This window comes from Malaclemys terrapin, chromosome 3, assembly GCF_027887155.1.
Source record: "Malaclemys terrapin pileata isolate rMalTer1 chromosome 3, rMalTer1.hap1, whole genome shotgun sequence".
NCBI classification, from domain to species: Eukaryota; Metazoa; Chordata; order Testudines; family Emydidae; genus Malaclemys; species Malaclemys terrapin.
In genome coordinates, this window is record NC_071507.1 from 84,455,466 (window position 1) to 84,469,491 (window position 14,026).

The 14,026-nt window shown below is 40.3% G+C and overlaps 2 protein-coding genes across 5 annotated transcripts in view; both read right to left on the reverse strand.

Moving 5' to 3' along the window:
* Positions 1 to 14,026, reverse strand: part of LOC128834119 (C-C chemokine receptor type 6-like) — a 143,718-nt gene that overhangs the window by 86,653 nt on the left and 43,039 nt on the right. The window lies entirely within an intron of this gene.
* The window catches only part of CEP43 (centrosomal protein 43), a 50,093-nt gene that overhangs the window by 19,820 nt on the left and 16,247 nt on the right, over positions 1 to 14,026 (reverse strand). For all 4 annotated transcript variants that reach the window (XM_054022629.1, XM_054022627.1, XM_054022628.1 and 1 more), the window contains exon 6: positions 11,496 to 11,576. In XM_054022629.1, the coding sequence (XP_053878604.1) occupies positions 11,496 to 11,576 (81 nt within the window). The remainder of the gene's footprint in view (positions 1 to 11,495; positions 11,577 to 14,026) is intronic.

The window sequence follows — 14,026 nt, forward strand, 5'->3', positions numbered from 1 at the left end:
ACATGGTTTGGACAGATACATCCCTTAGGGAAGGATTTATTAAAGAGGATACTCTAAAAGCAGCAGTCAAGGAAGATAAGGCTGTTGTGGAGAAACTAAATGAGTTTTTGCATCCATCTTCACTGCAGAGGATGTGGGGGAAGATTCCCACACCACAGCCATTCTTTTTAGGTGACAAATATGAGGATCCGTCCCAGATTGAAGCGTCAATAGAGGAGATTTTGGAACAAATTAATACGATTCAATTTATTAAGTCACCAGGATCAAATGGTATTCACCCAAGAGTTCTGAAGGAACTCAAATATGAAATTGCAGAACTACTAATTCTGGTACGTAACCTATCACTTACATCAGCTTCCAAACCAGATGTCTGGCAAATAGCTAATATAAAACCGAATTGTAAAAAAAAAAAAAAAAAAGGGCTCCTGAGACGATCAAGGCAGTTACAGGCCAGTCAGTCTAACTTCAGACAAACTGGTTGAACTATCGTAACAAACAGATTTATCAGACACATAGCCTACGTCTCTACTTGCAGCTCTAGAACACCGGGTGTAAAACCAGCCCTCAGAGACAGCAGCAGGGAAAGCGCTGCTGTGTGTTCACACTGTGCTCTTTGTGACTGTGGAGCATGTCCACATTAACAGCTCTTGCAATGCCACATAGAGCAGTGCATTGTGGTAGCTATCCCAGTGTGCAAGTGGCTGCAGCGTGCTTTGGAAAGAGTTTGCAATGCCTAATGGGGCAGGCACAGTGTCACATGATGCAGGTTTCCCAATCCCATTGTTCCATGGGCATCCTACTAGATTGCCAGCTGTTTTTCAAATGAGGGGGTGGAGAGTGTGACAGGGAGCGTGTTGTGTTTGTATGGAGGGAGAGACTGTGTTTTGGGGGGGTAGAGTGTGTTAGCATGCTATCTTGTAAGTTCAGACAGCGGCAGGGGGAAGGGGGAAACCCAACATCAACCCCCACCCGTGTGTGTGTGTCTCTCTCTCTGTGTCTGTGTCTGTGTCTGTGTCTGTGTCTGTGTCTGTGTCTGTGTCTGTGTCAGAGCAGATAAGCATGCGGGCTGTCAGAAACGGATCTTTGAAAGGGGATATACGTATACCTGCAGCCAAGTTCAAAACAATGACCAGAGTTGCCACTTGACTTCAGGGGATTATGGGATGTTTCCAGAGGCCAATCACAGTGCAGTAATGCAACACGTCGTCCACACTGACAACCCGGCGCTCCAGCCCAGGCACAGCAAGCTCTATGCTTCTCGTGGAGGTGGATTACCAGGAACGCTCCAGCTGTAGAGTCCAGGTGCTCTAAGTGCCTTGCCAGTGTGGACACCTCAGGAGTTATGGTGCCTGGGTCTGATTTAATGTGCTCTAACTTGCAAGTGTAGCTAAAGCCATAGATTAACACGATATGCTGCGGAAGAGTCAACGTGGCTTTTGTAAAGGGAAATCATGCTTTGCCCATCTATTAGAATTCTTTGAAGGGGTCAAAAAGCATGTGGATAAGGGTGATCTAGTGGATAAGGCATATCTGAACTTTCAAAAAGCCTTTCACAAGGTCCCACACCAAAAGCTCTTAAACAAAATAGGCAATAATGGGATAAGAGGAAAGGTCCTCCCATGGATCAGTAACTGCTTAAAAGACAGGAAACAAAGGGTAGGAATTAATGGTCAGTATTCACAATGGAGAGAGATAAATAGCAGTGTCCCCCAGGGATCTGTACTGGGACCAGTACTGTTCAACATATTCATAAATGATCTGGAAAAGGGGTAAACAGTGAGGTGGCAAAGTTTGCAGAAGAAACTAAATTACTCAAGATAGTTATATCCAAAGCTGACTGAAAAGTTACAAAGGGATCTAATAAAACTGGTGGTTGGGCAACACAATGGCAGATGAAATTCAATGGGGATTAATGCAAAGTCATGTACATTGGAAGACACAATCCCAACTATACATACAGAATTTTAGGGACTAAATTAGCTGTTACCACTCAAGAAAGAAATTGACGTCACTGTGGATAGTTTTCTGAAAACATCTGCTCAAAAGAGCAATGGCAGTCAAAAAAGCTAACAATGTTAGGAACTATTGGCATTAGGATATTATCTATTCCTTTCCCACTATATAAATCCATGGTATGGCCACACCTTGAATACTGCATGCCCCATCTCAAAAATATAAATAAATATTAGAATTGGAAAAAGTACAGAGAAGGGCAACAAAAACAATTGGGAGCATGGAACAGCTTTAATATGAGGAGAGATTAAAGAGACTGGGACTGTTCATTTTAGAAAAGAAACGACTGGGGGCGGGGGGGAGAATGATAAAGGTCTGTAAAAACATGAATGGTATGAAGAAAGTGAATTATTATTTACCCCTTCACATAACACATTACCAAGGGTCACCCAATGAAATTAATCGATAGCATACTTAAAAACAAACAAAAGAAAGTACTACTTTACACAACACACAGTCAACCTGTGGAACTCATTGTCAGGGGATGTTGTGAAGGCCAAAAGTATAACTGGGTTCAAAAACGAATTAGATAAATTGATGGAGGATAGGTATCAATGGCTATTAGTCAAGATAGTCAGGGATGCAACCCCATGCTCTGGATGTTCCTAAACCTCTGACTGACAGAAGCTGGGACTGGACGACAAGGGACGGTTCACTTGATAAATTGCCCCGTTTTGTTCACTCCCTCTGAAGCATCTGGCATCAGCCACTGTCAGAAGATAGGCTAGATGGACCATTGGTCTGACCAGTATGGTTATTCTGATGTTTCTTATGTAAAGATTGCTAACAAAGCAATCACTTTATCTGTACAAAACAAAATTTTCCACAGAAGATAGAAAAGACATACAGCATTTCTCTATTACATTTCTGATAATGCAGAATGATTCCCTACTGTCAGTTTACTATAGCTTTGTTCCATTCCATTTTAAGTGTTCCAAGAGAGGGCATTTCTACCATTTCCCTTTGGAAATTATTTCACATTGTAATAGACCTAACTGTAGAAAGTTTCTCTCAGAATGCTTACTTTTTCTTATCCTTATTGCAGTATACTTTCCTAAAAATTCTTATCCTTGATGCTTACAATTTTCAAATATTTGTGTACTATCCTGTCCCTCTCTTAGCTGTCATTTCCCCCTCATATGTACATTAATAAGCAAATTAAGTTCAATAAATACATCTATATTGCCCTCTCACCTAACTTGATTAGATACCTTTGAAGTTCCTCAGAGTCGTCTCTGGACTTTACTAACCTAAATAAGAAATGGTTACTAACCTCCTCTGAAACTGTTTTTCTTCAAGATGTGTTGCACACAGGGTGGATAAAAATCAATGATTTTTTTTTAATAAAAAAATAATCTGATTTTTTTAATTTAAATTGGATTTTCTTGATAAAAAAGTTTTTTTCCTGAAAAAGCAATCTAAAAGATAGTTTTAATTAAGATACATTATAGCTCAAAGATATCTCATCATGGAATAGGGATTATAAATTCTATAGTATAAAACAATATATTCATGTAATGTTTAAGAAAAGTTTTGTAAATGAGTTCCAATAGTTCATGGATTAGGGATTGTAATCAGGCGTGGACTCACCCCTGCGGTGCCTCCTGCTTGTCGTCTCGGGAATTAGCTCACCCAGCATCCGGAGCGCCCTCTGCAGGCCAGGTGTCCCGCCTGTCGTTGGCCCAGTGTCCCTCGGCTTGGGTGCTGCCCCCCTGGCAGTACCCCACTCTCTCTCTGGGTCTCCCCACCCAGGGGAACACCCACCCCTTATCCCAATGTCGCCTCAGTCGTGGCTACTGCCAGTCACCATCTAGCCCCTGCACCCTGGGGCGGGCAATCATCACCGGCAACAAGGGGTTTGGACTGGCTGTCTTTACCTACCCTCAGGCTGCCCCTATGCAAACCCAATACTTATTTGGCCTAGGTCCAGGCCCTGCAGCCTGGGGAGTTGCTGGCCTAGGGCTTCCCAGCCCCCAAGGCCTTTCCCCAGCCCTGCCTTACTCTAGGTCCCCAGGTGAGCTCCCTGCAGCCAGACCTGTCTCTCTCTCCTGTCAGAGGGAGACTCCTCAGCTTCTGGCTACCCTGGTCTTCTTATAAGGCTGAGTTCCTCAGTTTGGGACGTGGCCTCAGCTGCAGCCACTTCCCCAATCAGCCGGGGTTTTGCCCCTTTACACAGCCCCAGCCCTCTGCAGGGCTTTTCCAACCCCTTCAGGGCTGGAGCGGGCGTTCACCCCACTACAGGGACCCAATCTTATGGGGTTCCAGAGGCTTCTGTATAGATTATTTAGGTTAATCTTTCTATCTACCCAATGGGGCTCAGTGTAGAAGATACCATCAAAGATGCTTAGTTTTGCAGTTCTCAAACTGTGGATTTGTCTCTCCAGAGAGAACAGCAAAAATGTTTTTAAATAAATAAATAAATATATATATATATATATATATATAGGTGAAAAATAACAGTCCTCAACCCTATTGTCACTCTGCAAATTTGTGTACACAGAGTCAATCCCTTACCTCTCTCTAAAAGTGCAAAGTTTCAAAAAGTTCAATGAATAGAACTCCAGAGAGGGAATAATGGAAACCAGTGTGACCATGAAAATTCTCATATGGGTCTGAGAACTCCCTTTGCTTTCAGGATCAGGAAATAGTGGGAATAAAAAAAACAACAACAACAATCTTCCTTCTGTATAACTGAGGAATTTCCTCTATGGCCCCCACTAAGGAAGAGCTTGCACCTCCTGAAGGAGGACCTCCTCATGGGAGTGGTCCCTGAAAAGGGATGGGGAAGGGGAGATAGAAAGAAGATGAAGGGTGTATCCCAAGTCCACTTTGCTTAAGACCTACTGGTCTCTAGTGGGACTAAGACTTAGGAAGTGGGATAGCTGGTTGGCAAAACAGTGGGATAGGAGAGGCTGGCACTCTGGAAACTGGTAGGCTGTCCTTGACAAACATCAAAATGTTTGCTTACAACTCCTACTTTGTCTGGATGAACTAGGAGCCGTTGCTGAAGAAGGAGGGAAAGGTCTTCTCCTATAACTGCAGCCTTTTTTCCTGGCTCGGTCTTGGTGACAAGATGTGAAAGCAGGAAAACAGTGAGGCTGCTGATAGAAGAATTGCTTCCTCTTTGGTGAAGGTGTATACCCAAAGATTTGTCCATCTCCCGTGAGTTCTTTAGGCTATGCAGCTTGTCATCTCTCTGCTCAGAGAAGAGCAATAACATGTCAAAGGGCAGGTTCCCTATGGTCTGTCAGACATCTTGAGGAAGACCGGATGACTAAAGCCATGAGCAGCTGTGATTTGTAATGGCCAATGCCACGGCTCTAGCTGCAGAGTCCAAACACATCTGAAGGGAAGTTTTGGCCATTAATTAAACCATATCCAACATGACGAGAAATCCCCGCCTTGCATCCTCTAGCAATTTGTCTTTAAATTTTAATATATTGTCTCAGACGCTAAAGTCATAATATCCCTGCAAAGTCTGCTGGTTAGCAATCCTAAACTGTAGGCCCACTGTCTAATAAAGTTTTCTGCCAAAGAGATCCTGCTTCTGTGCATCCTTTCCTACTGGGGTAAATGCCTGCTGACCCTGGCGTTCTCTCTCATTGGCAGCTGAGACCACCAATGACCCCAGAGGGGGGTGGGTGTAAAAATACTCAACCCCCTGAAAAGGGACAAAATATTTGCACTTGGCCCTTTTTGCTGGGGGTAAGGGGGGGAGAGAGAGAGAGAATCTGACACAGTACCTTGCTGTGCTCCAAGTTCACTTCATTAATTGGGACCACCAGTCCAGATCAGTGGCTCGCAACTTTTCCAGACTACTATACCCTTTCAGGAGTCTGATTGGTGTTGTGTACCCCCAAGTTTAACCTCATTTAAAAGCTACTTGCTTACAAAACCAGACAAAAAAATAAAAAAAAAAAAAAAGTATCACAGCACACTATTACTGAAAAATTGCTTCCTTTCTTATTTTATAATTGTATGGTAAAAATGAATCAATTGGAATATAAATATTGTACTTACATTTCAGTATTTAATATATAGAGTGGTATAAACAAGTCATTGTATGACATTTTAGTTTGTACTGACTTTGCAAGTGCTTTTTATATGTAGCCTGTTGTAAAACTAGGAAAATATCTAGATGAGTTGATGTACCCTCTGGAAGACCTCTGCATACACCCGGTTGAGAACCACTGCTTTAGATAGTCTCACATAAGCTAAGTTGTCAACCAGCCTGTGAGACCTTTCTTCAACCTCTTCCACCTGGATATACAGGGCAGCAGCTACCCTCTTACACAGGTCCTGATGAGCCTTGTAATCCTCAGTGGGAGTTGAGGAACCTTCCAACACAACTTCTTAATTGGGTGATGAAGAGGAGGAAGCCAAAGGCGGCTTCACTAGAGCCTCCACTGACTGCTTTAAAGCAAGATCTACTGGAGCAACTTCCTGCCTCTTGGCACTGAGCCTAGTAACAGGAGTGGTCTCCCGCTGCAATTGGTATAGTAAATCTTGGTGCCCACTCAATGAAAAGAAGAGCAGGAAGGGCATGAAACAATCCTCCCAAAAAGGCCACTGATAAGGCTCTGAAGCCCAATTTCCTCCTGGCCATGGGTCTTCTCTTGAAGGCCAAGACAGATCCTCCAGGGGATACCAAGGATGGTAGGTGGTGGAAGAGGAACGGAGTTGCTCCTGGTGTGGCTGCGACAAAGAGACAACCTCAGAGTCCGAAGATAAATCAGCCTCTTAGAAGGGGGCTATTCCCATTGGTGCTGGGGATTAATGTTGGGAGCCCGGAGACAGCAGTAATGGTAAGATCATGGCCAGCTACTCTTTGGACAGTAGAAGCATGCAAAGAGGCAGGCGGAAGACTGGAGGCATGGACGGTACCATCTGCTGGGATGATACAGTTACAGTAGGTGCTGGTACTGGTCAAGAAGACTCCTGGTTTGTTAGCAAAGCTGACCCTGAGACACTCAGTAGGTCCCATGCTGCCGCATAAGCTTCCGGAGTAAACAGTACTGGGATAGTCTCCTGTACCACTGAACCAGATGAAGCCACCTCAGAGGTGCCGATGCTGATAGTCCCTGCTGAGCAGATGACTGTCTCGGAGTGCACTTTGGCCTGAAGTGCACTCTGTTGTCCTTGTACCTAGCTCTCCCAGATACTGAGCCCTTACATACCATCTTGTGGTCGCTCTTCCTCAGTACTTGGGAGGCAGAGCACTCCTGATTGACACGGATGCACTCGGTACCCGCCCTGAGTGGGAACACTCTGAGGGTGGACACAAAGCCATCTCCGTGAGAAGAAAATTAAGTCTGGCTCCCTGTCTGTCTTGGTTCTTGGATTAAAGTCCCTGCAAATTTGAAAACAGTCCCTGATGTGAGATTCCCCAAGACACTTCAGGCAATTGGACTGCAGGTCACTCGCTGGCATCAGTTTCTTGAAGGAAAGCAGGGCTTGAAACCCAGAAACCAAGGGATAACCCAACAATGGGAACCAAAATATTTACAAACACTTCAAAAGAAAACTTATTTCCGTAAACAGTTTCAACTACTGAAATTACTAAAACGAGTAACAACCATAGAAACATCGGAAAAAACCTGCAATAGCAAAACCACACTTTCCAACAACCGTCAAAGGCCGTAAGAAGGAACTGAGGGGGGTAGGCAGCAGCTCTACCCTTTATATCTTTGCAAGGTGGCACATGCAGCAAAGGGCACACGTGCCATCCAAACGGGTACCACTGACGGAAACAATCTCTGACAACTGCACACACACACACCCCACCCACCCATTCCCTTCTCTGAAGTGGAATTGACGTGCAATCACTCAAAGAACTGTGTCTTATCTAAATTTAGATATCTCCCTGCTCACCCTTTTTCCAGATTATAAATGTATTAAACATTGGATATGACATGTAACCTTGAGACATCCTCCTGTCAACCTTTTGCTATGAGTAAATTTTTCCTTTTATTTTTCCTCTTAGCCAGGTTATGATCCAATACTTTGCCTCTCATCCCATGATTTCATTTCTCATCTTGTCATAGGCCCTTTGAAAGTCTAAATAAATTATGTCAACTTTATCCACTACTTTGACATGTTGCAGAATTCTAGTAGATCAGTGAGATACTATTTTCCTATGCAGACACCATGCTAGTTAGATCCTAACATAATATGATCTTCCAGGTGTTTTATTATTCTATTTTTTAATTATAAATTTTACCCTATTTAGCAGGTACAGATATATGGTTTACTGCTCTGTAATTCCACAAATCATCCATTGAGTCTTTTAACATAGGCACGTTTGCTATCCTCCAATCCTCTGGTACAGTATCTGTTTTTAATGAGAGAGCGCACAGTTTTGCTAGTGGTTCAACACTTCATACTTAAGCTCCTTCAGAACCCTTGGAAGTATACCAAGTGGGCCTGGTATCATAAAAAGCACAGTGGGTAATTAGACACAAAAGATGATTTCTAAATCAAGAACCAGCAGAAGAATCCACTGCACACAAACTGCACAAAAGCTCTGTAAGAATGACTGATTTTCCAGATAATTTTGTCATTTATATGCCTATTTTCAGGGAACAACTCAACACTATATGTTCAGTATGTCAAAGTATTGCACACATTTACTAAAAGGGAGTTTGTAGACATTCAGGAAACAGGAAAGCCAATTATACTGTCAAGGCAATGCCAGCACCAAAAGCAACTGATTATTTGCTTGTTTGCTCTCTAAGAAGCAGTTACCCTGGACTGGCATATAGCTTGATTTCAGGGTGTCCTGGCCATCAGTATGAGATTAAGGATCTTGTATGAACAACTGTACTCCCCTGAATTTCCTTTTAGAATGACCAAAATGGATATATTTGATCAATAAATGCTTGGTAATGTCTTAAGTAGATTCTAAAACTTCTGAGCAAGAATAACCGGAGACAAGATTCTGGCCTCAGTAGGGTCACATATCTGGTAAAAACTCCAACCTTATATAAATTGCATGTAGATAATTGTATAAAATGGGCCTCGCCTATGCCACGAGATTGTTGTTAGGATTAGTATTTGCTCAGTCCTTTGAATGTGAAGCTCTATACAAGTGCTCAATATCAACCATCTCCCCTGGCTCTTTTCATTTTTTTCCCCACTTTCTAACTATAACCTGTTTAAGTAAATGTAATCCGGAAGCGACTGAGGCACATACACTGATGTGTCAGAATGAAATCCTCCCTGTCTTAAGGGATCTTAACACTTTTTCTTGTCCGTTTTAATAAGTTTTTTTTAAATATATGTTTAAAGGGTATTATACTTTACTGTATGAAAACACTTCGTACATTTTATTTGTAATGATCACTGTACTACTTCTCAAGTCTATTAAAAATGCCAATCTTTAATACGTATGTTAGCTTTCAGAGTTAAAACTGTTATTTGCAATTATGAATATTTCTTCTACTTTCCTTTTCTGGGGGTTTGAACACCAAACGTTGAACAAAGGTTACCTAACTGACACGCACAAGTGCACAAAATACTTAAAGAACAGGATTAAGAAACTGTATTTGATAGCTGGTTAAAAAGCAATGATAAGCTGAGATGGCATTGATCAGACTTATTTTGTTTACTAGGCTACAATGCATTACAAGACAAACTGGCACTTCCAATAAGCAAAGACTTTCCTAATGCTCTTCTATAATTTCCACTCTCTTCAACAAAAGAAATGAATGAAAAATTCCAAAGCAGCCACTCATTACTAGTTTTCTTAATTATTTTCTTGCTATGCACTCTGACATTTCAAACTTTTTTAAAAATTTTGTAACATGCCTTCAGTTGTAATGTGCTTTATTCAGATATACTTGTTTTTTTTTTAAATTTGAGTGGCAGCTGAAGCCATTTATATAAGATGTGAATAATTACTTTAGTGGAATGAGTTCTGAAAACAAGTTTTCCCTATTAAACTGAATAAGAATGTTGTTGCTTTAAAAGAAGTGTACTTGCTCAAAGGTACTTTGCTGGGATGACTTCTGGCCTAATACAGATACAGATGTTAATGAAAGTTAAAATTCATCAGTACACTTTTGCTCTGTTCAACATAGTGACAGCCAGAAAACATTCAGTGATGTATAATTTGTGCCAATTTTAATGTTTTGATAATTGAAATAAATTACTAATTTTAAAGTAAGATCTATGCAGTAAAAATATAGCTAGTATATAACCAAGCATCAGTTAAGTGATTCAAGTTGCAGAAACATATGGTGATAATCTTAAGTAATGTTTGGGGAAACTATTTAAATGAAACAGCTGTTAAATCAAGATGATGGGAATTCACCAGGGTGTTCCAATTAAGCAGCTTCTACCATGTGAGTTTTTCGGTCCCCTCCTCCATAAGCTGTACCATTCTATCCTAGTTTATATATAATTTCAGCAATTGGACTCCCCTTCCTTCATCACAAGAATTTCCTTTTTAAAATTTAGTTTTTATTTTTACATACAAAAAAAATGAATCAAGTTTTTGTTGTTCTCTATTCTAAAGTATTTTTGGGAAGCAAGAGGATGGTTAGAGACTAAGCTGTATGTGATGTGTCATTCAGAACTGCTGATACATATATCAGAGGGAAAAAGGAAACAGTATGACTTTGAAACTACTGCTGGAATACACCACTTCATGTACTCCACATCCACATTCCAATTCCCCAAAACTGGAGTAAAATGGGAAGCAAGAAAACTAGTTTCAGTTTTTACGCATCTAAAATAAAAATTAAAAAAGGAAACCTTGTTATTGAGGAGAAAGTGAAGTGGACTAACCCTGGATGAGCACAAGTTGCCAGAGTAGTCTTTTTTTGTTTTGAATAGAAATTGCACAGGGTCACTTCATTAACACAGTTGAACACATCAGTGTTTATCTCATGATGTGATATCATCACTTGTTGTGACAATTAGCCGCTCACCTTGTGCTGAACAATCCCACAAGCTGGCTATAATTTGCCACAACACCAAATTTTTTGTACTGCTTATCTAACAGCATGCTGCAACACAACCTATGACAAGCGTCACAACATTTTACATTAAAACAATATGCAGAAAGTCATTTAGACATTGCAACTAACTAAATACTTTCAGACTGAGCACCTTCAGTTTAAGCATACAGTTTCACGTCTGAAAAATGGATGATTAGCACCAAGCAAAGACCATTTATTTAAGAGCTTGGTTATTCATCTCCCATTTAAGGCACTATTGATAAATTAAAGCCAATGACCAATATTTCAACTTCCACTGTCACTACACAAGGATTTACACAGCTCTTCTATATTTCAAAAATGTTTGGAAAAGAAAGACCAGAGTCTCAACCAGCTGAGTATGATGGCCAAAAGATTCCTGCTAAATGAATCAGTCAGCATTTCTGCAATAATAGTCTTTTACATTAAAAAAACCCTCTTTTTAATGCACTTTAACCAAAAATGTTACATTATTTAGTGTTTCCTTTTATGTAGCTAACTTACCTTACTTGATATTGGATGTGTAATTGATCTTCCATCAGGTGATTTTGGTGAAGAACGCATGTCAGACAGAACTGGAGCTACCTAAACCAAAGTTGCACAAAGAAACAACATACTTAAGATTCTATAAGACTGTGTCAGAATGCCAAATGACGACAACGAAGGGTGCAAAACTCTTTGCCCTTGACTACATACAAATTGTGGCATTGTGCAGCCACTTTAGCAATTCTAAGCCCGAACTATTTTCAAATTAAGTTTTCTTCTGGTTAATTTATTAGTGCGTATTTAAACACATTCTTGGTGTAAGTGAAAGAGCTGAATGCACTACTTCTGAAAGTCTGGTAAACATTCTTTCATTTAAATGACTATCCTGACCAGAAATGATAATAAATGCTATTGCCTGGATTTCATTCTCTGCTTACAGCGCAGACCCCATTAAATTTGGAGATCCCCTCTAACTTCACTATATTCATCTCCATGAATATTTTGTCATATAAATGCTTCAGTTTTCTTTTAGAAATACTTCTGATGAAAAATACAACCAGTTTAAACAGAAAAGCAATATTTCAGATTAACAGATAGTACGGATTTTCGTTACAACTAGGAATGTGCCAAAAGTTAACTAAACACTAACCAGAGAGACAAGGTGGGTGAGGTAATATCTTTTATACTGCACATAGTACACTGCATAAATACTAACCAGTCACAAGTGTTTGACTGAAGCTAAATTAAAAACCAAGTAGTAAATTAATCTACAGCTCACACTAAATGTTTGCTTGTTGATAGCATCAGGATCAAAAAATCAGAATTCATCATTGCATCTTCTTAACACATGTTGAATATTTTTCTTATTATATTAAACTGCTGTTATCATAACACTTTATGATGAAGCACAGTAGATAGAGAACATTTTTGATTTAGCAGTTGTACAGAATCTCATTCCATTCCTAATCATAATGGAAAGCTGTTCTCATTTTCTATAAAGACATTCTAGTAATTAAATCTATTTTGAAAAAAAAAATGTAAAAAGAACTAAGGCTATGTCTACACTGTGTACTTTACAGTAGCACAGCGGTGCCGCTATACTGGTGCGGCTGTAAGGTACACAGTGTAGCCACTCCTTGTTGGCAAGGGAGCTCTCCTTCCGACAAAATAAAACCACCCCCCAAAAGCTTTGTTGGCAGGAGAGCATCTCCCACCGACAAAGCACTGTCCACATTGGTGCTTTTCATTGTGGACACTGTCTGTCAGGGGGGTGTTTTTTCACACCTTTGACCAAAATATCTTTAGTTTATGCTAGTGACAGGGTTAAGTTTACATATTCGGATTTTCCTATTTTAACAAAAACCAGCTTGTATACATGTTTCTTGACTTTAAAAATAAAGGCTGCAAGAGATGAATTAAACAAAGAGTCTCTCCAGACAACAAACACATAGAAACCCACAGCTTGTGGCACTGCTGAATTCGTTTCTGATTGAGCGATGATACTAGGAAGGCAGTTGTGATGCTGAAGTGTTTCACATGAACCAACTGTAAGAAAGGAAGCAGCAACTGATGCCACAGGGAGCCTAGAGAAAGGAGCAGAGATTCCTATACAACTTCCCTATAACTTACACTTGGCTACCATCAGATCTAGCCCTGAAGGAGGAGGGAGAAGTTAGAACTGGCAATGCTGTAGCTGTTTTGGAAAGGAAGCAGTATTTCTTAAATATATATTCAAATATAAATGCTTAATGAGTTATCTCAAAAGCAGAACATAATTTTGACCAAATGTAACTCAATTAAGATAGACCTAAAGTTGAAGTTTGGTAAGATAGAGGATTTTGTTCTCTTGGTTGGAGGCCATGCGAAAGTGCACTTCATAAGAATGTACTATATAGAAGGCAGGTTTTTAAAAATATTTAGTGTTTTATTTTGTTCTTTTGGGCTACTGTTTACAGTAAAATGGACATCTGTGCTTACATATAATCCAATACACCAGTGAGCATAGTATTTAAGTGCCATGTATTGTAGGTGTATATACCATAAAAAGCATTGAGAATTTTAAGTTTGCACAGTTAAAAACCTCAAAGATCAGGAAATGAAAGAGCTATAACTGCATATGCTACTGACACAGCCTGCTTCAGATGCGTCTCCACTGCAGACATCTGTAAAGCAACAACATGACCTTCACCACATATTTTCAAAGCACTGTTGCTTTGATACAGCTTCCAGAATGGAATCCTGTTTCAGACTCTCTGTTCTCCATTTCTTTGGAAAAGATTTCTCAAGCAAACTCTCGTAGCCCTTTTATTTCCACTCCCCTAAAAATATTAGTTTCTTTTGGAATGGTTCCTTATTCTCAGTTCACTGATTTTTTTTGTACAAAGTTTCTCACTAATTGCTGACACCTCTTATAAACTAAAATATCGTTTATATATTGGACGATTAAAAAGCCTCTTCATAGGTCTGATCCTGCTCCTATTGAAGACAATGGCAAAACTCACACCGGGTTCAATGGAGCAGGATCAAGCCATATATTCATAGATTAGTAA